The 24,118-nt window shown below is 43.4% G+C and overlaps 1 protein-coding gene across 1 annotated transcript in view; it reads left to right on the forward strand.

The window, feature by feature from the left end:
• The window catches only part of LOC126236667 (cytoplasmic dynein 2 heavy chain 1), an 873,274-nt gene that overhangs the window by 210,012 nt on the left and 639,144 nt on the right, over nucleotides 1-24,118 (forward strand). The window contains exon 16 of the mRNA XM_049946146.1: nucleotides 13,902-14,111. Within this exon, the coding sequence (XP_049802103.1) occupies nucleotides 13,902-14,111 (210 nt within the window). The remainder of the gene's footprint in view (nucleotides 1-13,901; nucleotides 14,112-24,118) is intronic.

Below are 24,118 nucleotides of genomic sequence, written 5' to 3' on the forward strand. Positions count from 1 at the left end.
TTTTAATTTGAAAAAAATATGTATAAGTAACATTGATTGAATAATCAACAACTTGAAATGCTTTTCTGGAGTAAGTTTGCATTATTAAAAATGCAAGTAACTATCTGGAAATATTATGCAATATTAAAAATCCAAATACCATATCTGGAAATATTAATGACTAGCGAAGGTTCGTTAGTCACTGTCCTCACCCATCCAGCCCCCTCCCTGTTCCCATTCCAGCACTACACAGCCGTCATTTCACCGCCACACCCAGTCTTTTAATTTCTTTTTATTTTTATTTCTCTCCTTTCCGCTGCTTAACCCCTCCCCACTCCGCACCTTCTCTCCTGCCCTCCGTCTAAACTGCAACACTTCACTGTCCACACTCCCACCATACTATACCTCCCCCTCCCCGCCCCAGCCTCCTCCTTACCCCCACCCAGTCACCACTCCCATCATACACTGGTGCTGCTGCTCGCAGTGTAGTTTCAGCTCTCTGAGACTGTAGATGTGTGTGCAAGTTGTGCTTGTGTGAGTGTGTGTGTGCGTGTGTGTATGTGTGTCTACTGCTGACAAAGGCCTTAATGGCCGAAAGCTATGATTGTGTGAATATTTTTATTGTGCCTATTGCGACTCAGCATCTCCGCTATATGGTGAGTAGCAACTTTCCTTCTCTCGTATTGTTACATTCCATCCTGGATTTTCCATTGTTTAATATCTACATTGGTGAGCCAAAACATTATGACCATTTCCCACCATGAGACTAAATGTCACTAAGTGGTGTTTTGGGCATGTGGCACAGCATGCCAAGTGTGCAAGTACAGCAGAGAAAAATGGGGATCACTCAAGTGACAGTTGTTGTTGTTGTTGTGGTCTTCAGTCCTGAGACTGGTTTGATGCAGCTCTCCATGCTACTCTATCCTGTGCAATCTTCTTCATCTCCCAGTACCTACTGCAGCCTACATCCTTCTGAATCTGCTTAGTGTATTCATCTCTTGGTCTCCCTCTACGATTTTTACAGTGACAGTGACAGTGACAGTACGTACCATATATGGGGAAAATCCACTGATGTAAAAAACTTTCACAAAGTGCAGATTGTTGTGCCCATGTACCTGGGAATGAGCACCTCATAGACAGTGAAGCTGGTCAGCTGTACATGCACTGCTGTCATGATAATCTGTGGAAAGTGCTTGAAGTACAGTGAAACCACAGGTAGGCGACAATGTGTTGGATATCCAGTTCTCTCATAAAACGTGGAGGTTGTATGTTTGACCTCTCTTTAATGCAGAATAGGCTGCAATGTGTGGCAGAGTTGATGACAGTCTAATGTTCGAGCAGTCACAAATGTTACAGAGCACACAGTTCAGAGCACATTGTTGAATATGGGGTCACGCAACAGACGTCTTGACCCAGTGACATCATCCATTAATTAAAATAGTAGTAGGCATAGGATCATTGAGATTAGTCTGTGGATCAGTGAAAATTCATCCCCTGGTCAGATGAGTCACATTTATTGTTATCCAGTTTGATATTCATGCTTGGATATGTCGTCATCCAAGCAAACAGGTGCTCCAAATGTGCGCCACACCATGGATACAGGCTGGTAGGGCAGTAGTATGCTATGAAGAACATTCACCTGGACTGCCATGGAACACGAAGTAGTAATCAAAAGCACCATGACAGCTGTGGACTATGTGATCATTAATGCAGACCCCTTGCATCCCTTCATGCTTGATGCCTTCCCTGACAGAGACAGCAGTTTTTAGCATGATAACTCACCTTGATAATTCTACAGTGACTTGAGGAGCATGAAAGTAAACTCGCATTGATGCCGTAATCACCAAATTCACCTGATCTGAACCCATTGGATCACATCTGGGACATTGTTGAGGGTCAGCTCCATGACCACAAGCCAAAGACTTATTATTTCTGGAATTGTTTGATCTATGCATGGAAGTCTGCTGCCACATACCTCTGCAAATGTACCATGGACTTTTTGAATCTATGCCACACAGAATTGCTTCTGTATTTCATTCCTAAGGCGAATCGGCATGCTGTTATTCAGGTGGTCATGATCTTTTTATTCATGCAGGTGTATTGCTCATCTTCAGAGTAGTGTGAGAATGAAGCTGAAATAGTCTCCTGGAGCTTCATTATCACAGAAAAATTTTAATATGATTAACATTTTTTCTTATCCTTTGCTACCCTAAATTTTTTTTCTTATATCGTAAATGAATGTAAGAAGACTTAACTTTGGTACCACTGAGAGCCATTACATGTGCTCAGAATTTCTTTAGGTTTTGTGAGGGGTCTTTTGAGAAGATTCTGCTTCAGTATCTAATGAAGATTTCACGCATTGCTCTTTTGAGAGGCAACTGTGTTTTATTTACCATGTGTCTGTGTGTAGCTGTATACCTTGTGTTATAACTTTTAATCACTGTGGATATACAAGCTTAGAAACAATAGCGGGTTACATGCTACCAACTCCGTATCTGTCATTAGACTGCCGTGCCGTGACATGCGGCCGGTGCCGTTCATAGCTAGGTGGCACTCCCGCGCTCAGCCGAGTTGCGGAGCGCCTCTATCGCCGTGTTCGCGTACTGACGTAGCGGCACTTTTAAATATCGTGGCACTGTCACAACACTTTTCCCCCCTTGAAGAAAAAAACACTCACTTCCTTGGAGACACGGACAGTGTGGAGACATCCATGGCCTCTTGGGAGGCACCGAGAAGATCCCGCAGAGAAACATGAGAGTATGGTCGGAAATGTCCAGGACGGAAGCCTGTGCGTGGAACGTGCCTCCTGGACGAGATGATGGGTGAAAACTCCGGAGCAGCATCCATAGGTGTCGTGGACCTGGGGGTGTGCTCCAGTGAGATGGGTCCCGGAGAAGGCGGCGTCGCGACTGGGGCCGGTTCTGGCGTACTCGGAAGCGGTAGTGACGTAGCAACATGCACGGACGATCGGCAGCAGCGACAGGACTGGCTTCTCGGGCTGGTGGAGGCGAAAGAAGGGACGGTAGCACCGGCGTGGCCACCACTCGTGGGCATATCTGGTCGTAATGGCGAACAACCATGCCGTCGTCCGTACAGATTTCACAAAGCCGGCGGCCACAAAGAGCCTTGACCACCACTGGAATCCATTTAGGGCGAGATCCATACCCTCGTGCCCACATGTCGGTGCCCACCGAGTATTTTCCCACACTAGGGGACACAGTACAAGGCCTGACAGGGTGAAGCAGGTGCAGTAGGGTGCGCGGTTGGCGGCCATGCAAGAGTTCAGCAGGGCTGCGATCACCCACAGGTGTGAAGCGATAAGAACTCAGAAATTGCAACAGAGCGTCATCTGTGGAAAAATCACTAAGGAATTTTTTCATCTGGCTTTTGAAAGTGCAGACAAGGTGCTCGACCTCCCCATTCGATTGCAGATGGAAGGGCGATGCTGTAACATGATGAATACCTTGTCCAGTACAAAAATCATGGAAGGCCTGTGAAGAGAACTGAGGGCCATTGTCCGTGACGATTGTGGATGGAAGACCTTCTAGCGCAAAGATTTTGGACAAATCCAGCGTCGTCGCCGCAGTGGTGGGCGACGGACATCGAACAACAAACGGAAACTTTGAGAAGGCGTCAATCAACAGTAGCCAATAAGTGCTGAGGAAGGGGCCGCAAAGTCAGCGTGCACCCGTTCCCATGGCTGCACCGGATCAGGCCACGGAGAGGGTATTGTACGGGGTGCAGCCAGTTTTTGAGCACACTGACCACACACAGTGACCATGTGGGCGATGTCCGAATCAATACCGGGCCAATAAACATGCCTGTGGGCCAGGGACTTAGTCCGAGAAATCCCCCAATGGCCTTTATGCAATAGTTTGAGAACATCTTTGCGAAGAGAGGCTGGCACCACGACGCGTGGAGATGCGCCATCCGTGGCCAGAAGAACAACACCCTCACGGACAGACGGACGAAGGCGTAAGGCATGGTAGTTGCGAAGGGGATCCAATGCCCGGCCCTTGGTCCTGTCCGGCCAACCCCGTTGAACAAAACCGATCACCTGATGCAGGACCGGGTCCCGCGCAGTAGCCGACGTGACCTGCGAACCTGTAAGTGGAAAACCCTCGACCGCACGACGTTCTTCCTCATCAATGTGGAAGCAGAGTAGTTCATCTCGGTCGAAAACTGGGTCGGGACCCATCGGCAAACGCGACAACGCGTCAGCATTGGCGTGCTGGGCCGTGGGGCAATAGTGAATCTCATAGTGAAAACGAGACAAGTATAAGGCCCAACATTGCAGGCGGTGAGCTGCCTCATCCGGAAGCGACGCCGATGGGCTGAACAGAGAGACCAGCGGCTTGTGGTCGGTGATGAGGTGAAACTTAGAACCATACAAAAAAAACGCTGAACTTCTTTAGAGCATCAATGATAGCGAGCGCCTCCTTTTCGATTTGAGAGTAACGCCGTTGGGCATCGTTGAGGGTCTTGGAAGCATAGGCGATGGGTCGTTCCGACCCATCCTCATACCGATGGGCGAGAACTTTCCCTAGGCCATACTGTGACGCGTCAGTCGCCAGAACCAAGTGCTGACCCGGACGGAATGTGGCAAGGCAAGGCGCCGACTGCAAATGAGCCTTCAGGCGGACAAAAGCCTGCTCACACTCGTCGGACCAACAGAAAGGAACGTTTTTGCGTAACAGCTGATGCAGAGGATGAGCCACCGCCGCTGCGGATGGAATGAATTTGTGATAATAAGCAATCTTGCCTAGAAATGCCTGAAGTTCTTTGACTGTAGACGGCCGGGGTAGAGCGGTAATGGCTGCAACGTGCTGACATAGAGGACCTATACCCTCACGGGACAAGTGGAAACCAAGATACACAATGGAGGGTTGGAAGAACTGTGACTTGTCCAGATTGCACTTCAACCCAGCCGAATGCAGAACCCGAAACAGTGAACGCAAATTGCGAAGGTGCTCCTCAGTGGAGGCCCCCGTGACAACAATGTCATCCAGGTAGTTGATGCAGCCGGGAGCGGAAGCCGTGAACTGTTCCAGAAACCGCTGAAAAATGGCCAGCACACTAGCGATGCCAAATAGTAACCGCTGGTACTGATACAACCCACAAGGAGTGTTAATGACCAGAAATTCCTTGGAAGACGCATCCAACGGCAACTGATGGTACACCTCCGATAAGTCAAGTTTGGAAAAGAACTGGCCCCCAGCGAGCTTGGTAAATAACTCCTCAGGACGGGGAAGAGGATAAGTGTCAATGAGGCTCTGAGCATTGACAGTGGCTTTAAAATTACCACACAATCACAGACTCCCGTTTGGTTTAGAAACCACCATGATTGGCGATGCCCATTCGCTGGAGGTAACAGGAAGGAGAATCCCCGAAGCTGTTAACCTGTCTATCTCAGCCTTGACAGGTGCACGCAACGCCATCGGAATAGGGCATGTCCGGAAAAACTTAGGGCGAGCTGTAGCTTTAAGAGTAATGTGGGCTTCAAAATCCTTGGCACGACCCAGACCAGCAGAGAACATGGACGAGAATTCAGAACACAATCCATCCAGCTGTTGATACGGAATATCCTCAGATATGAGGTGCACATCATCATCAATGGAGAACCCGAACAACTGGAAAGCATCATAACCTAACAGGTTTTCAGTGCCCGCATGATCCACCACATAAAACGTGAGGGGCCTAACAACAGACTTGTAGGCAGTGGAAGCATCAAACGGGCCAACGATAGGAATTTTCTGCTTATTATAAGTTCGCAGATTTCGCGTAACTGGAGACAAGGGAGGGGAGCCCAACTCCAAATACATGCGAGAATTAATGAGAGTTACTGCAGAGCCAGTGTCCACCTGCATGCGAATGTCTTTATCCAGAACACGAACAGTAACAAACAACTTATTTGTTTGAGAAAGCACACAGTTAACATCCATGTCCGATGCCTCGTCCTCGTCGACAGGAACTTTAGGGAACTGACACACAGAAGCAATGTGGCCTTTTTTCCTACATGAATTACACATGGCCCAACGTTTTGGACACGCGGCCCTGTCATGCTGTACGAAACAACGTGGACAAGAAGGAAGTGCGGAACGAACCTGCTTCTGTGGTTGCTGTTTTCACTGCGAGCGTGGCGGCCCAACGCGACGTTGTTGACGCGAGTGAACTGCCGCCAAATCGTCGTTCCCCTGTGAAACAGGCAAATTCTCCGTGTCAAAAGTGGTCTGTACAGCGCCTACATCACACCACGCATCTATTTGCGCACCAGCAGTGTGAGACACTTCAAAAGATTGAGCGATGTTTAGAACTTCCGACAACGACGGGTTTGGCAGTTGTAAGGCACTTTGCTGAACTTCTTTATCAGGAACAAGCCGTAGAATAGCGTCCCTAACCATTGAATCAGCATAAGACTCATGATGAGTGTCCATGACAAACTGACATTTCCTACTCAGACCATGTAGTTCCACCGCCCAAGCCCGGTAAGATTGATGGGGCTGTTTACGACACCGGTAGAACGCCACGCGGGCGGCAACGACGTGGGTGTTTTTTCGGTAATAGTTAGACAATAATTCACACATTTCTTGGAAGGACAGAGAGGCAGGCTCCCGCAGAGGGGCTAACTGAGATAGCAGCTGATAGATCCGTGGGGAAATCCAAGATAGAAATAATGACTTACACATAGGAGCGTCGACAACGCCGAAAGCCAAGAAGTGTTGCCGCAAAAGCTTCTCATAATCCTCCCAGTCTTCAGTGGCCTCGTCGTAAGGAGGGAATGGAGGCGGAGAAGAGGAAGACAGACAATGAGTAAGCGACGTCGACAACGCCTGAATAGCAGCCGTCAGCTGTGTTTGTTGTTCAATGAGCGCTTGCATAAGCTGTTCCATGTCTGCCCCGACACGAAGACACAATTCCACAACGCAGGAAAAAAAATATCCGACTTCGTCGCCAAAAAGTGTTATAACCTTTAACCACTAATAAATTGCGTGGATATACAAACGTAGAAACAATAGCGGGTTACATGCTACCAACTCCGTTTCTGTCATTAGACTGCCGTGCCGTGACATGCGGCCGGCGCCGTTCATAGCTAGGTGGCGCTCCCGCGCTCAGCCGAGTTGCGGAGCGCCTCTATCGCTGTGTTTGCGTACTGACGTAGCGACACTTTTAAATATCGTGGCACTGTCACAACACCTTGTTTTACACCCATTGTGAAATAGTCGCTGTTTCTTTAGCAGTACATTTACAGAGAATTTATGCCATGAAGAGACTCTTCCATTGTGAATTCTTCTACTAGGTACATGTCTGCACTGTATTTTGTCAATTATCCTTCTAAACTTGAAACTACAGTTTGTGTACATGCTCTTGTCCAGAGATAAATGTTTTGCATTCTTCTTTGAGATATGAAAACACTATCTCTTTATCTAGTTAGCTGAATGTATCCATCCTTCTTTGGAAATGTAAAAGAGACATTCATTCACACAAGCACAACTCATACACATAGACGCTGTCACCGACCATTGTCTCCCAGACCACAATGGCTGAAGACAGTGGCCATGTGTGTGTGACAGTGCTTGTGTGAATGTGTGCGTGTGATTTACATTTCCAAATAAGAATGTTTTTGTCCAAAAACTGTAATTTTTAGCAGTCTTTTCATTGTGCCTGTAAGTGATTCAGGATCTCCTCTATGTGGTGAGTAGCAGTCCATCCTTTTTATAATGTTGTTGAAATCTCATCCTGGACATTCCACTGTTTGATTTTATTGAACATATAAATGTTCCTACTTGTATTGGTTGCCCTTTGTACTTTTGTAATCATTGGTGATATAATGATGTGCAATTAAGAAGTGGGTGCCTGATGCTTTCTGTGCAGAGAGGGGCAGAACATACTTTGTTGCATCACTAGTGTGCTGTTTGCCCCTCTTCCAGTGGTAGCTTACACTGATAACTGGCATTGCTGGGGTAAGCACCACACTGAACCATGTTTCAGATTCCAGCTGTCCCTAGATAAAATTATATATCCTCAGAAAAGGTAACACATATTGTGTTTGATTTCTGCTACTCATAATAGACACTATAGTGGCTAAGAACAATTACCATATACAAACGAATATGAAAATCAAATTTGAATGTTCTATATGGACTCTGAAGTGCACACTATAGTCAGAAGTCGAAGAATGACCATATTAACCAGAGTTTCATTTGGAACCTTCCCGCTTCGCATTGCTCTCCCCCCTCCTCATCTTCTCGCCATTCTTATGTGCACACAGCTATACAACTACATCATACCCAGTGATATCAGTTTTATTGCGGTCATCACCAGAGATTTTAAGTCTATTTGTTGACATTAGTTCTAATATGTTTTCATTGTGTGTAAACTTTAGAACTATCTGAATGAAATAATGTCACAGAAATTGTTTAGTATTTTTTTGCAGCATGTGTTTTTGTGCCTTCACTTATAAAACTGAAGTTATCCCAGTTGATTTGGGACTCAAGTCTCCTACAATGATCACAGATGATTAGGAAACATATGTATTGGCTATCTAAAGTTTTTTTTCTAAAGTTTGTCATTTGTGGATAAGTTTGGTGTTTAATAGATGGATCCAATAATAAGTTTATCTCACCATTGATTCTGACTCTTTCCCAAACAATTTCATATACAGCTTCAGTTTCTGTCTTGGTTTATTTGAGTTTCTTTTTTACTATGATGAATACACTACTTGCAATTCCCATTAGCCTATTCTTTTAATATACACTTATATTTCTCCTTCAAGAGTGTGTAGTAAAATGAGAAAGTAAGTGGCAGGTTGGTTGCCAATGTAAATCGAAATGGCTTAAGAAAGGTATTCTACACCTTAGAAAAAATCATGACTAGATAGTGAAATAAGAGACCTGATGTCTATACTTGACACTAACAATGTAGTGAAGGGACAGAAACCGAGAAAAAGAGTAAATGAAGAAAACTGAGTAATGGTAAAACAGATGTGTGGAAGATGAATTAAGAAATAATGAAAAGATTAGGAGGAGTAAGTCAGACTGTGAGTTTAGAGATGATGACAAGCCAAAAAAAACACACATTTTAGAAAGGAGTTAAGTCAGGGATGGACAAGAACTCTGTACACATGTGGATCCTTCTGTGAGACTCTTCACTTTCTGCACTGCTATGTCATGTCTGAGCAGGAAGATGGGGCAAGTGCAAACATACCACATCAGATGGCAGTGGAATCACACAAGGAACACTGGGCAAATTGCATGCAACTTGGTTTTATACATTGATGTATAGGGAAATTTTAAAATCTGAAACTCTGTACAACACTTCATTAAGAGTTTATTATACTTTTAGTGACTGTTGGCACAAGAGAATACACCTACAAAAATAAAGAGGATAAGTTTGGGTTTGAAACTGCATTACTCCAGCACTGTTGCGTGTGTTCCGTTGTTGACTGTAAAATTCTTACAATATTTAAGTTGAGGTATAGAAAGAGAGGGAAAAACAAATAGTCTCTAAAGCATGCCTTTAGTGGTGGAATAATGTATTCTAGCTACACGTGAAAGAAACAAGTTTTACTATCTAGATCCTCTCTATTGGCATTGCAATGGATTCAGTTCTCAAAAACATAGATCACAAACAAAACAGAATTTAACCAATATTGAATTGTTTTTGGTTTTGATGAAGATAAAATTTATATCTGGCACAAATTGTTGGTGCAATGACATATGCAAACAGTTGGCAGATCTTCATCAGTGAGGTTGCCACAGAGTCACTGACTTATTTATTTAGTAACTGAAAGAAACCTTTCATACACACATGTTGATACAAACATTAATATAACTTTTCCTATATTATTATGGAGACATGGAAACTCATCCTGAGGAAAACTGTTGTAGAACACTTGCAGAATTTTACTTTAGAAGAATAAGTCTTTTAAAAGTGAATTATATTGCATGTCAGTCTGTTCGATTCACAAAAACAGAGGGATACTTTCTCCTGAAATGGCAAGCAGCCTTGAAAACAGATCAGGAGCAGATGTGGGATTTGCAATATTCTGAAAGTGTTTAGAAAACTATTCCTATATTTCTTATAACACCAGAACTCAACATTTCCTCTAACAACAGATAGTGTGGGAAATTGGCACAGTTTTTTTTGGAAGTTATTGCTATGACACTATGTTTTTCTTTTTAAATGCATGTAAGTTCCTTGTAGTGTCATACTTAGAGCATTCAACTATGTAGTGAAGTCCAGTAAAATGTGAGCTATGTAATCAATCCTAAATCTTCTAGATAATTTGTTTTCCCTTCATAAATTGAACAGTAGTGGGTCTTAAATAAAAAAATCATTCAAGGCATGACCCTTGACTTAATTAGTGTACTTCTCAATATACAAAACATCCCTGTACTCTGTTCAGTTGTATCAAAAACTGTTGAAACACATGGTCTAAAAACACATGCAACTTCAGAAAATTTACTATTCATACCAACAATTTCATTACATATTCTGTGTTTGCAAATTTAGCACAAAGTGCTCCTTGATGTTCAAAACAATCAATCCCATATGAATCTTTTGTTGATTGTTGTAATTTTTTGCAAAACAATGCTAAAAGTCTATTTTGTGTCCATCACATCGCTGGTACTTCATTGGTGATAACTGAGACCAACATGTTCTAATTCACGCCAAAGGCTTCAGTTATCTCTTCAGCAGTCGGCAAGTCAGTTTCCCTCCAGTCTTTCTTCCTCACAAAAACTCACAGCTCTTCTGTCATGTGTATATCAATGTCAATTCCACAAACATAGATAGCAAGCTATGCTGTGTCTGAAATTTTGGTCGATTCACCGAAGGCAATTTAGAATATAATGAACTTGCTGGCATTATCAATTAACAGCCTGGAAGCATCCACTGCTGTGACAGCTGTATGGTAGGATATTGTTTTGTTGCAAAAGGCTTAATTTCATGAAATAACTGTATCTCCAATGGCATTGCAAGTTCTGCTTTGTCAATACATACTGCACATTTTGATGAACTTGCCATTGCTAACAAGTTTCAATAAAATTTGCTAAAAACAGTATTTATCGCATAAATATTTTATTTAAACTGGTGACTGGTTTTTGATAGGTTGTACTTAGATCATCTTCAGACCTTGTACTCCATGATGGTGGCTGGAGGTTGGCTGGCTGAGCAGCCTGTTCTATAGTGGTGTAATCGACTGGCCAGTTCTTCCCTTCAGGAGATGAAATCAAGTACTGCAAATAGACATATCTGGGCAGGACACTTAGATCCACCTGTTATGAGGACAATAGAAAACAAAGATGATGTGGGAGGTGACAGAGAAAGTGGAGATACTGATATTATGGTTTGGAAACAATGATCCAGTTTCGCAGCAATTTTTATCATAAAAAGTTGACTTGTGGTAGTTGTGTGTTGTATAATGCTGTGTTAGTAGGTTCGTGTTTTATTTGATCAAATTCTTGCATTTTATTGTTTGTGTCAGGTTCCTTTCCCAGGCCCTTGCCTTCTTTGAGCTAAACACAGGTTAAGATATATCTTTATTTTTTTAAAATTTATTTTTTGCTGAAATGTGAGCTCCTGTTCCTGGACCACCATTCTGTTTCAACGGTCCCAGCATGACATTGTTTATATATTTTTTCAGCTCAGTACAGCCGACAGATACACAAAAAACAGAACCAAAAATTTACGTTCCTAGCTTTCAGAACAAATGTTCCTTCATCAGGGAGGAGAGAGGGGAAAGAAAGGGAAGAAGGGAAAGTAGATTCAGTTACTCACAACCCAGGTTATGAAGCAACAGGGAAAGGAAAACAGGGAGGGTAACAAGGATGGAGGCATGGTTGTCAGAGGGACGCCAAAGATATTCTACTGTAAGTACTGTGCCAGCTTCAAACCAAAGAGGAAGTAAAGAGGTATATAGTATAAAGATAAACACAACTATGTAGGATGAAAAGATGTGTGAATGGCTAAAGAGGAAAGGGAAAGAGGAGAAGACTGAAGAGTAAATGGGAGTGAGGTTGTTTAACGTAGGTCCAGTCCAGGAGGATGGCGGGATGAAAGGATGTGTTGGAGTGCAAGTTCCCATCTCCGCAGTTCAGAGGGACTGGTGTTGGGTGGGAGAAGCCAAATGGCACATACAGTGTAGCAGGTTCCTAGGTCCCTAGAATTATGCTGGAGGGCATGCTCCGCTACTGGGTATTGGACATCTCCTAGGCGGACAGTTCGTCTGTGTCCGTTCATGCGCTCAGCCAGTTTAGTTGTTGTCATACCGATGTAAAAGGCTGTGCAGTGCAGGCATGTCAGTTGATAAATGACATGTGTAGTTTCACACGTGGCCCTGCCTTGAATTGTGTATGTTTTACCAGTAGCGGGGCTGGAGTAGGTGGTTGTGGGGGGATGCATGGGGCAGGTTTTGCAGCGGGGTCGGTTACAGGGGTAGGAACCGCTGGGTAGAGAAGGTAGTCTGGAAATATTTTAGGGTTTAACAAGGATGTTATGGAGGTTAGGGGGGCGACGAAAGGCAACTCTGGGCGGTGTGGGGACAATTTTGTCAAGGGATGATCTCATTTCAGGGGTTGACTTGAGAAAGTCATATCCCTGGCGGAGTAATTTGTTGATGTTTTCGAGGCCAGGATAATATTGGGTGACAAGGGGGATGCTTCTGTGTGGTCTGGGGATAGGAACATTGTTGTTGGACGGGGAGGAATGTATTGCTCGGGAGATCTCTTTGTGGAGAAGGTCTGCAGGATAGTTGCGGAAGAAGAAAGCACTGGTTAGGTTATTGGTGTAATTGTTGAGGGATTCATCACTGGAGCAGATATGTTTGCCACGAATACCTAGGCTGTAGGGAAGGGAGCGTTTGATGTGGATGGATGGCAGCTATCAAAGTGAAGGTACTGTTGTTTGTTTGTGGGTTTGATATGGACAGAGGTGTGGATGTGAGCTTCAACAAGATGAAGGTCAACATCCAGGAAGTTAGCCATTCACACATCTTTTCATTCTACATAGTTGTGTTTATCTTTATACTATATACCTCTTTACTTCTGTATGCATCCTCTTTGGTTTGAAGCTGGCACAGTACTTACAGTAGAATATCTTTGGCTTCCCTCTGACAACCATGCCTCCATCCTTGCTACCCTCCCTGTTTTCCTATCCCAGTTGCTTCATAACCTGGGTTGTGAGTAACTGAATCTACTTTCCCTTGTTCCCTTTCTTTCCCCTCTCTCCTCCCTGATGAAGGAACATTTGTTCCGAAAGCTGGGAACGTAAATTTTTGGTTCTGGTTTTTGTGTGTCTATCGGCTGTACTGAGCTGAGGTAAGTACTGGCCAGCCCCTCTATCTCTTTGTTAGTATTTGTTTCACATCTTTATATGAGATTTTTCATTAATCATTTATATATTTTTAATCATTTTCTTCTTGTTGTATAGATGTGAAGGGGAGTAGGAGGCTGCTTAGGATGGTGTGATTCATTGCAGGAAAAATTATTGGAAGCCAAGATCAGCTTGAGAATCTGTAAATGAATTTCAGACTTATCTCACAAACAGTTACCCTTTTAAGTTCTTTTGACTTTTGTTTTCTGTACCATCAGGAGTCTACTTTCCTCTGGTCATATTTGATTTATTTAATTTCATGCATTTCTCTGCTATTATAAAGAAGCCTCAACATTTTAATTTTGCTTGTTCTTATTCCACACTATGTTTTAATTTATTTTGATTCCAAAAGAAGAAAATTTTGCATGAAGAACTTGGCAATTCTCTCTCTTTCTCTCTCTCTTTCTCTCTCTCCTGTGTATGTAAGTGTGAGTGTTTTATCTTTTGCCTGATCACCATTTCATTAGTTTGCTAGTTGTTCCATTCTCTACCTTTAATGTTCCTCTTGTTAATTTAAAACTTTGTCTTTTGCTCGTTTATAACATATATAGAAATGCAAAACGATTTGGAGGAGTCTTTGCTCGAGCAGAGCAGCAGTTCGAAAAACTGGAGAAAGTGAAGGAACATTGGCAGCCGTGGGTTGCTTTAGGAACTGCTGACATCGATCACTTGACCAGAGAATACCTTCATACAGCGGATGATTGGGATCAGAATTTCCGGACCTCAAAGACGCATGGTCAACAAATTGCTAAGTTGCCAAGGTAATGTTAAAGACAATTCTAGTAATATTTTAACATATTTACATTGTAACAGTTTAATGGTGAAAGATAGTATACAATTTCAAAATTACACACAACTTTTTGGGTTAATGTATAATATATGTATTAAAATGTCAGTTTTGCAGGAGGCTTCATGTTCGACGTGTACTTACAGTTTCTCAAAGGTTTTAGCTGGCACTCATACCCAAATAATATAATGTCACTGAAGTATTTCAGTGTCTCTTTCTTTTTACATTCTGAAAATCATCACTTTTTTGGATTTTTCTAGTGATGAATGTTATCAGTAGTTGAATAATCAACACTCAGCATATACCAAATTGTTAGTAGTTATTTAAAAGTACATTAAAAAAAAGACACACCACAAAGGAATTATTCGAATGGGATGGAAATCGATAGATGTGATATATATGTATGGACAAACAAATGACTAAAATTTAAGAAAAAATTGATGATTTATTCAAGAGAAAGAGCTTCACAAATTGAGCAAGTCAATAATGTGTGGGTCCTCCTCTGACCCTCATGCAAGCAACTATTTGGCTTGGCATTGATTGATAAGAGTTGTTGAATATTCTCCTGAGGAATATCATGCAAAATTCTGCCCAATTGGCACATTAGGTCATCAAAATCCTGAACTGGTTGTAGGGCCCTGCCCATAATGCTCCAAGTGCTCTCAATTGGGGAGTGATCTGGCGACCTAGCTGGCAAAGGTAGGGTTTGGCTAGCATGAAGAGAATCAACAGGAACTCTCGCTGTGTGTGGGCTGACATTATCTTGCTGAAATGTAAGCCCAGGGTGGTTTGCCATGAAAGGTGACAATATGGCATGTAGAATATCGTCGATGTATTGCTGTGTTATGAGTGCTGTGGATGGAAACTGAAGGGGTTTTGGTATGAAAAGAAATCACGTCCCAGACTGTCACTCAAGGCTGTCAGGCTGTAAGGCAGGTGACTGTCAGGTTGGTATCTCACCATTGTCTGGTACATCTCCAGTCACATCTGCAGCCTGGAATCTCATTGATTGCAGTAAAATTGTCTTCAGTGATAATTCCTGCTTTGCAAGGCCCCAAACACCAGTAAATATGTGTCTGGAGGCGCCCCAGATAGCAGTGGGATACTAGCCAAACTTTTGCCCACCATATGGCACAACAACAAGGAGTTATAGTTTGGGGTGCCATTTCCTTTCATAGCAGGGCTCATTAATTGTCATCTGCTGCATTACAGCACAGCAGTAGATCGATGATATTCTACACCCTGTTTTGTCACCCTTCATGGCAAACCATCCTGGGCTTACATTTCATCAAGATAAGGCCTGCCCACACAAGGAGAGAGTTTCTGGTGCTTGTCTTCATGTGTGCCGAACCCTATCTTGACCAGTAAGGTTGTCCGATCTTTCACCAATAGAAAACATTGGACTGTTTTGGGCAAGTCTTTCCAACCAGCTCGGGGTTTTGATGATCTTGTGTGCCACTTGCATAGAATTTGACATAGTGTCCTTCAGGAGGTCATCCATCAACTCTGTCAATAAATGCCAAGCCAAATAATTTCTTGCATGATGGTCAGAAGCGGACTTCCTCAATTTGAGTTTGAAAGAATTTTTCTGTTTGTCTGCACATGTACATCACATCTAATGATTTCCAGACCACTTGGATAATTTCTTCATTGCATGTCTACTGCATCTACCTGCCTGCTTTGATCCCAAACTTTCAGTTTGTCATTTGAGAAAAGCACAAGTTGGATTTCACATGATCAGTGTTTTTGGAATACATACTAGTCAGCTTTAAGGAGGTCATTCTGTTCATTATGTTGTAGTTCATAATATGTTCTAAGATTCTACAACAAATCAGTGTCAAGGATATTGAATGGTAGTTTAAAGATCACTTCTAGTACCCTTCTAGTAAACGGGAGTGATCTGTGCTTTTTTCCAAGAGTGGGGCACGGTTTTTTGTTTGAGAGATGTATGATAGATTATAGTTTGAAGAGGGACTAACTCAGCTGCAAATTCATTTGTTGGCTAGGTAGATGTAGAGTTACTCATTACTCTACTCGATTGCTGCACAACACCACATTATTTTTTTCTGTTGTTGTCTATTCACAGCGCATAACTAGGTTTGAACATACATTATTACATAGGGAGGACTAATGTGTCACTTTCTGTTGTGATTTGTAACAAAAATAAGTGTTGAGTTAGTGTCCTTAACCTGTATTATTACACCAAACCATGATGGAAAAGTATTCTGTGTGTGTTTGTCCATCATAGCTGTGTTTCTGTTAAGAATTCACCAAGACTAAGGGGTGTCTGAAAATTATACATAGAGTGCAGGCTTTATGGCTGATTTATGTGCACTGGGCCATGGTCTGAGGAATATTTCTCTGGCTAACGTTACATCTTCCAATGCATTGGACCAAGGCCTATTGCCCATAAAACAAATGTCACCAAGAACATAAAATATGAAGATGAATAGTTACTTACTGAAAATTGACAATATAGGAAAAGGCAGATTACTACTTACCGTAAAGAAGACATGTCAAGTCGCAGACAAGCACAATTAAAAGACACTCACATATAACTTTCAGCCACAGCCTTCATCAGTAAAACACACACACACATACACACACACACACACACACTAGCAAGCACACCTCATGCGCACACGACCTCTGACTCCAGCATCTTCTTTGGCCAGCCTGAAATGCTGGTGTTGGCGGTCGTGTGTGCATGAAGTGTGTTTACTTGTGTGTGTGTGTGTGTGTGTGTGTGATACTGATGGAGGCAGTGGCCAAAAGCTATATGTGAGTGTTTTTTTAATTGTGCGCCTCTGCGCAGAGTGGCCGCGCGGTTTGGGGCGTCATGTCATGGACTGCACGGCCCCTCCCGCCGGAGGTTCAAGTTCTCCCTCAGGCATGGGTGTGTGTGTTGTTCTTAGAAGTTAGTTTAAGTAGTGTGTAAGTCTAGGGACGGATGACCTAGGCAGTTTGGTCCCTTAGGAATTCACACACATTTGAATTATGCCCATCTGCATCTTGATATGTCTTCTTTACAGTAAGTAGCAATCTGGCTTTTCCTGCATTGTTGATATTCCTACTTGGAGTTTCCATTGTTTGATTACTGAAAATTAGTTATGGCTTATAAATAAACAACAATAAATGTGTTTTTGTTAATTATATTAGTACCTAAAATATTATTTGATGTTTGCATAATGAGGTGTCCCACGTCTATCACCATTTTCACTTTGTTTTATCTAGTGCAGTTTTATCAGAACACAGACATATTACATCCACCAAAGTCTCCAAATCCTGGATTAAGAGAACCACAAGGTGCTGAAAATGATCAACATTGTGAGGAGTACAGTTCTTGTAATGTTCCTTATAAATGAGAGTAATGGTATAATGACAGAGAGCGATACAAGCAATACTGAAAGAATCAAATCTGGAGAAAATCTTAATTGGTAGAGGAAAGAATGAAAAATAATAATGAAATTGTAAGACATATACTAAAATGGGAGAACTGAGAACTGTGGAAAAAGAAAGAAGGAAAATAAAGGAAGAAAGAGAGAAAAGTAGGAAAGAGGAAAAGCTAGAAATGGATTGATAGTGTAAAGGGATACAGGCTCACTATTGGAGAAGAAGAAGATAGCTCTTATTTAGAGACAGATAAGCTGTGTCAAAGATGAATGAAGATTTCCTCTCCTCTTGAACACAACATGGTCCTGCATCGGATGCAGGTTACTGATATTTTGTGCAACTGATGTATGATTGAATTGGAGAATGAATGTTTAGGCTTATAGATACAAATAGCCAAGACACTACATATAACTCATCATATGTTGTATTGCTGTTATGGAATAATGATAAATATACTAATGATCCAAAAATTGCAACCTCATTTTTTTCCAGTACCTTTCAGAAGTAGGTAGGTAGTAATACTGACTGGTAAATAAAAATATCTGTTTGCTATCTTTTATGTCTGACAGTTTCATATTTCATCCTGTCTGCAAATACTGTCTTTGATGGTAATGTGTTGCATATGCGACTGAAAACATTGCATGTATCTGAACCACAGGATTTCAATACTTTCCTTGAGATGTTGTCAAGTCTATGAGAGTTTTTTGATTTCATGATGTTAATTACATTTGCAATTTCTCTTGCAGTTCATGGAGTAGTTGCCAATCTTCTGAGGTACTTCAAGAAAGGCATCATTAAATGTGTTGTCTATCTGATTACTGTCATTTATTACTTTACTGTCTTTCCAGGCCTATTTACATGTAGGCCTACTATCTTCTCTCATGATTTTTAAGCCAAGTATTGGCAATGATTAAATTATACTGTGTGCAAAATTTTACCAAGTGGTCTACTCTCTCATTTCTTTCCCCCACTTCAAATTCTCCTACTGTTTCTCCTTCTCTTGCTTTTCCTACTCTTGAATTCCAGTTCCCCAGCACATATAAATTTTGCCTCCCCAACCTATTTGAATAATTTCATCTATCTCATCATGCATTCTTTCAGTATCTTTATAATCTGCAGAGCTAGCTGGCATGTAGACTTGTATTACTGTAGTGGGTGTTGGCTTAGTGTCTATCGTCCAGTGTTCACAATGCTGTTCATAGAAGCTTACTCACATTCCTATTTTCTTATTCATTATTACTTTTACAGAGTGACAATCACTGAACTGTATATATATAAATGCCCGCCCGCTGGTCCCCGGCACGAATCCACCCAGTGGATTAATGTCAAGGTTCACTGTGCTGGCCAGCCTGTGGATGGTTTTTAAGGCGGTTTTCCATCTGCCTTGGTGGATGCGGGCTGGTTCACCTTATTCTGCCTCAGTTACTCATCTGGTATGAGATGTTCCTGGGGTAGGGGGGTCCACTGGGGATCGAACTGCACAATAACCTTTGGTTTAGTGTGGGGCGGTGCTACAGAAGAATGCTGAAGATTTGATGGGTAGATCACATAACTAATGACGAGGTATTGAATAGAGTTGGAGAGAAGAGAAATTTGTGGCACAACTTGACTAGAAGAAGGGATCGGTTGGGCATATTCTGGGGCATCAAGGGATCACCAATTTAGTATTGGAGGGCAGTGTGGAGGGTAATACTCGTAGAGGGAGACAAAGAGATGAATACGCTAAACAGATTCAGAAGGATGTAGGTTGCAGTAAGTACTGGGAGATGAAGAGGCTTCCACAGGATATAGTAGCGTGGAGAGCCGCATCAAACCAGTATATATATATATATATATATATATATATATATATATATATATATATATATATATATATATATATATATATATATATACAAAGATGATGTGACTTACCAAACGAAAGCGCTGGCAGGTCGATAGACACACAAACAAACACAAACATACACACAAAATTCAAGCTTTCACAACCAACGGGAAGGAGAGGGAAAGACGAAAGGATGTGGCTTTTAAGGGAGAGGGTAAGGAGTCATTCCAATCCCGGGAGCGGAAAGATTTACCTTAGGGGGAAAAAGGACAGGTATACACTCGCACACACACACATATCCATCCGCACATACACAGACACAAGCAGACATTTGTAAAGGCAAAGAGTTTGTGCAGAGATGTCAGTCGAGGCCGAAGTACAGAGGCAAAGATGTTGTTGAAAGATAGGTGATGTATGAGCGGCGGCAACTTGAAATTAGCGGAGGTTGAGGCCTGGCGGATAACGAGAAGAGAGGATATACTGAAGGGCAAGTTCCCATCTCCGGAGTTCTGACAGGTTGGTGTTAGTGGAAAGTATCCAGATAACCCGGACGGTGTAACACTGTGCCAAGATGTGCTGGCCGTGCATCAAGGCAGGTTTAGCCACAGGGTGATCCTCATTACCAACAAACACTGTCTGCCTGTGTCCATTCATGCGAATGGACAGTTTGTGGTCATTCCCACATAGAAAGCTTCACAGTGTAGACAGGTCAGTTGGTAAATCACGTGGGTGCTTTCACACGTGGCTCTGCCTTTGATCGTGTACACCTTCCAGGTTACAGGACTGGACTAGGTGGTGGTGGGAGGGTGCATGGGACAGGCTTTACAGCATGGACGGTTACAAGGGTAGGAGCCAGAGGGTAGGGAAGGTGGTTTGGTATTTCATAGGGATGAACTAAGAGGTTACGAAGGTTAGGTGCACGGCGGAAAGACACTCTTGGTGGAGTGGGGAGGATGTCATGAAGGATGGATCTCTTTTCAGGGCAGGACTTGAAGAAGTCGTATCCCTGCTGGAGAGCCACATTCAGAGTCTGGTCCAGTCCCGGAAAGTATCCGGTCACAAGTGGGAAACTTTTGTGGTTCTTCTGTGGGAGGTTTTGGGTTTGAGGGGATGAGGAAGTGGCTCTGGTTATTTGCTTCTGTACCAGGTGGGGAGGGTGAAAGTGCTGGCAGGTCGATAGACACACAAACAAACACAAACATACACATGAAATTCAAGCTTTCGCAACAAACTGTTGCCTCATCAGGAAAGAGGGAAGGAGAGGGAAAGACGAAAGGATGTGGGTTTTAAGGGAGAGGGTAAGGAGTCATTCCAATCCCGGCAGCGGAAAGACTTACCTTAGGGGGAAAAAAGGACAGGTATACACTCACACACACACACACACACACATATCCATCCACACATACACAGACACAAGCAGACATATGTAAAGGCAAACAATTAGGGTAGAGATGTCAGTTGAGGCGGAAGTACAGAGGCAAAGATCTTATTGAATGACAGCTGAGGTATGAGCGGCGGCAACTTGAAATTAGCAGAGGTTGAGGCCTGGTGGGTAACGGGAAGAGAGGATATACTGAAGGGCAAGTTCCCATCTCCGGAGTTCTGATAGGTTGTTGTCAGTGGGAAGTATCAAGATAACCCGGACGGTGTAACACTGTGCCAAGATGTGCTGGCCGTGTACCAAGGGTGATCCTCATTACCAACAAACACTGTCTGCCTGTGTCCGTTCATGCAAATGGACAGTGTGTTGCTGGACGTTCCCAAATAGAAAGCTTCACAGTGTAGGCAGGTTAGTTGGTAAATCACGTGGGTGTTTTCACACGTGGCTCTGCCTTTGATCGTGTACACCTTCTGGGTTACAGGACTGGAGTAGGTGGTGGTGGGAGGGAGCATGGGACAGGTTTTACACCGGGGGCGGTTACAAGGGTATGAGCCAGAGGGGGGGGGGGGGGGAAGGTGGTTTGGGGATTTCATAGGCATGAACCAAGAGGTTACGAAGGTTAGGTGGAAGGCGGAAAGACACTCTTGGTGGAGTGGGGAGGATTTCGTGAAGGATGGATCTCATTTCATGGTAGGATTTGAGGAAGTCGTATCCCTGCTGGAGAGCCACATTCAGAGTCTGATCCAGTCTCGGAAAGTATCCTGTCAAAAGTGGGGCACTTTTGGGATTCTTCTGTGGGAGGTTATGGGTTTGGGGGGATGAGGAAGTGGCTCTGGTTATTTGCTTCTGTACCAGGTGGGGAGGATAGTCGCGGGATGCGAAAGCTGTTGTCAGGTTGTTGGTATAATGGTTCAGGGATTCAGGACAGGAGCAGATTCGTTTGCCACGAAGACCTAGGCTGTAGGGAAGGGACCGTTTGATATGGAATGGCTGGCAGCTGTCATAATGGAGGTACTGTTGCTTGTTGGTAGGTTTGATGTGGACGGATGTGTGAAGCTGGCCATTGGACAGATGGAGGTTACCTTCAAGGAAAGTGGCATGGGATTTGGAGTAGGACCAGGTGAATCTGATGGAACCAAAGGAGTTGAGGTTGGAGAGGATATTCTGGAGTTCTTCTTCACTGTGAGTCCAGATCATGAAGATGTCATCAATAAATCTGTACCAAACTTTGGGTTGGCAGGCCTGGGTAACCAAGAAGGCTTCCTCTAAGTGACCCATAAATAGGTTGGTGTATGAGGGGGCCATCCTGGTACCCATGGCTGTTCCCTTTAATTGTTGGTATGTCTGGCCTTCGAAAGTGAAGAAGTTGTGAGTTAGGATGAAGCTGGCTAAGGAAATGAGGAAAGAGGTTTCAGGTAGGGTGGCAGGTGATCGGTGTGAACGGAAGTGCTCGATCGCAGCGAGGCCCTGGACGTGCGGGGTATTTGTGTATAAGGAAGTGGCATCAATGGTTACAAGGATGGTTTCCGGGGGTAACAGATTGGGTAAGGATTCCAGGCGTTCGAGAAAGTGGTTGGTGTATTTTATGAAGGATGGGAGTCTGCATGTAATGGGTTGAAGGTGTTGATCTACGTAGGCAGAGATACTTTCTGTGGGGGTTTGGTAACTAGTTACAATGGGGCAGCTGGGATGATTGGGTTTGTGAATTTTAGGAGGTAGGTAGAAGGTAGGGTTGCGGGGTGTCGGTGGGGTTAGGAGGTTGATGGATTCAGGTGAAAGGTTTCGTAGGGGGCCTAAGGTTCTGAGGATTCCTTGAAGCTCCGCCTGGACATCAGGAATGGGATTACCTTGGCAAACTTTGTATGTAGTGTTGTCTGAAAGCTGATGCAGTCCCTCAGCCACATACCTCTGACGATCAAGTACCACGGTCGTGAAAGCCTTGTCCGCCGGAAGAATGACGATGGATTGGTCAGCCTTCAGATCACAGATAGCCTGGGCGTCAGCAGTGGTGATGTAAATCTTTGACGAGGGCTGTTTGGTTGAATCTGGGAGTAGGGCTGATGGTGAGGCTTTTGGATAGGACAGAGGTTTCGGATTGGGAGAGCGGTTTGGAGGAAAGGTTAACTACTGAATTAGGGTGTTGTGGTTCCAGATTGTGTTGATTGGAATTTTGAGGTTTCGGGGGGAGTGGAGCTGGAAGTGGGAGATTGAGTAGATGGGAGAGACTGGGATTGTGTGCAATGAGAGGAGGTTGAGGTTTGCTGGAAAGGTTGTGAAGGGTGAGTGAGTTGCCTTTCCGGAGGTGGGAAACCAGGAGATTGGAAAGTTTTTTGAGGTGGAGGGTGGCATGCTGTTCTAATCGGTGATGTGGGAAAAACAGAAATGGAAATATAGCGAAAGTTGTTAGAACTAGCCGAAATGGTTGTTTAATAGGTGAAAGGAACTGTTTGTGAACTGGGAACGGTGGATTTTGTAGCAGCGGTAGTGTTGAAAGCGGAAAAAATAATTTTTGGTTATCACCGATCATTTTGTAGCCCCTTCCCACAGGTTTTAACGTCATTATTTCTTTGTCAGACTATTGTTATCCTCATTTTCATAATCTGCCACCACAAAACCAATCCTTTTAATACATTCACTGTAGTTTTTCGAAATTTTCCCGAATTTCTCCACCCTTTAACGCATTTTGGAGGCAACACAACCACCTAACCTTTGTGCACATCGTTGTTTACCAACCTAAATTCACCACAGGATCAACGTAGCTCAGCTTTAACCAACACTTTTTCGACTTTTTTTACACCAGATCGCCAGTTGCTTTCTAGTTCACCTTTATCTCTCCCCATATATTTTTATTTTTATTTTCATTTGAGTCTCATGTTACACTTTCCACATTCTAATACCATGTCACCCTCACAACATCCCCACAACTCCTATCCTTAATAAAAGTCCTCAATCTTTCCTCTCCCACATCCACACCGGCTGTTCAGAGCATCCTCCTACAGGCCAACCGCAAATTAGAGCAGCATGTCACCCTCCACCTCAGAAAACTATCCACTCTCCTGGTTTCGCACCTCCAGAAAGGCAACTCACTCACCCTCCACAACCTTTCCAGCAAACCTCAACCTCCTCTCATTGCACACAATCCCAGTCTCTCTCATCTACTCAATCTCCCACTTCCAGCTCCACTCCCCCCAAAACCTCAAAATTCTAATCAACACAACCTGGAACTACAACACCCCAATTCAGTAGTTATCCTTTCCTCCAAACCGCTCTCCCAATCCGAAACCTCTGTCCTATCCAAAAGCCTCACCATCAGCCCTACTCCCAGATTCAACCAAACAGCCCTCGTCAAAGATTTACTGTCCTATACTCGTACTCTCTGCTG

This window comes from Schistocerca nitens, chromosome 2 (assembly GCF_023898315.1).
Source record: "Schistocerca nitens isolate TAMUIC-IGC-003100 chromosome 2, iqSchNite1.1, whole genome shotgun sequence".
In the NCBI taxonomy this organism is placed as follows: domain Eukaryota; kingdom Metazoa; phylum Arthropoda; class Insecta; order Orthoptera; family Acrididae; genus Schistocerca; species Schistocerca nitens.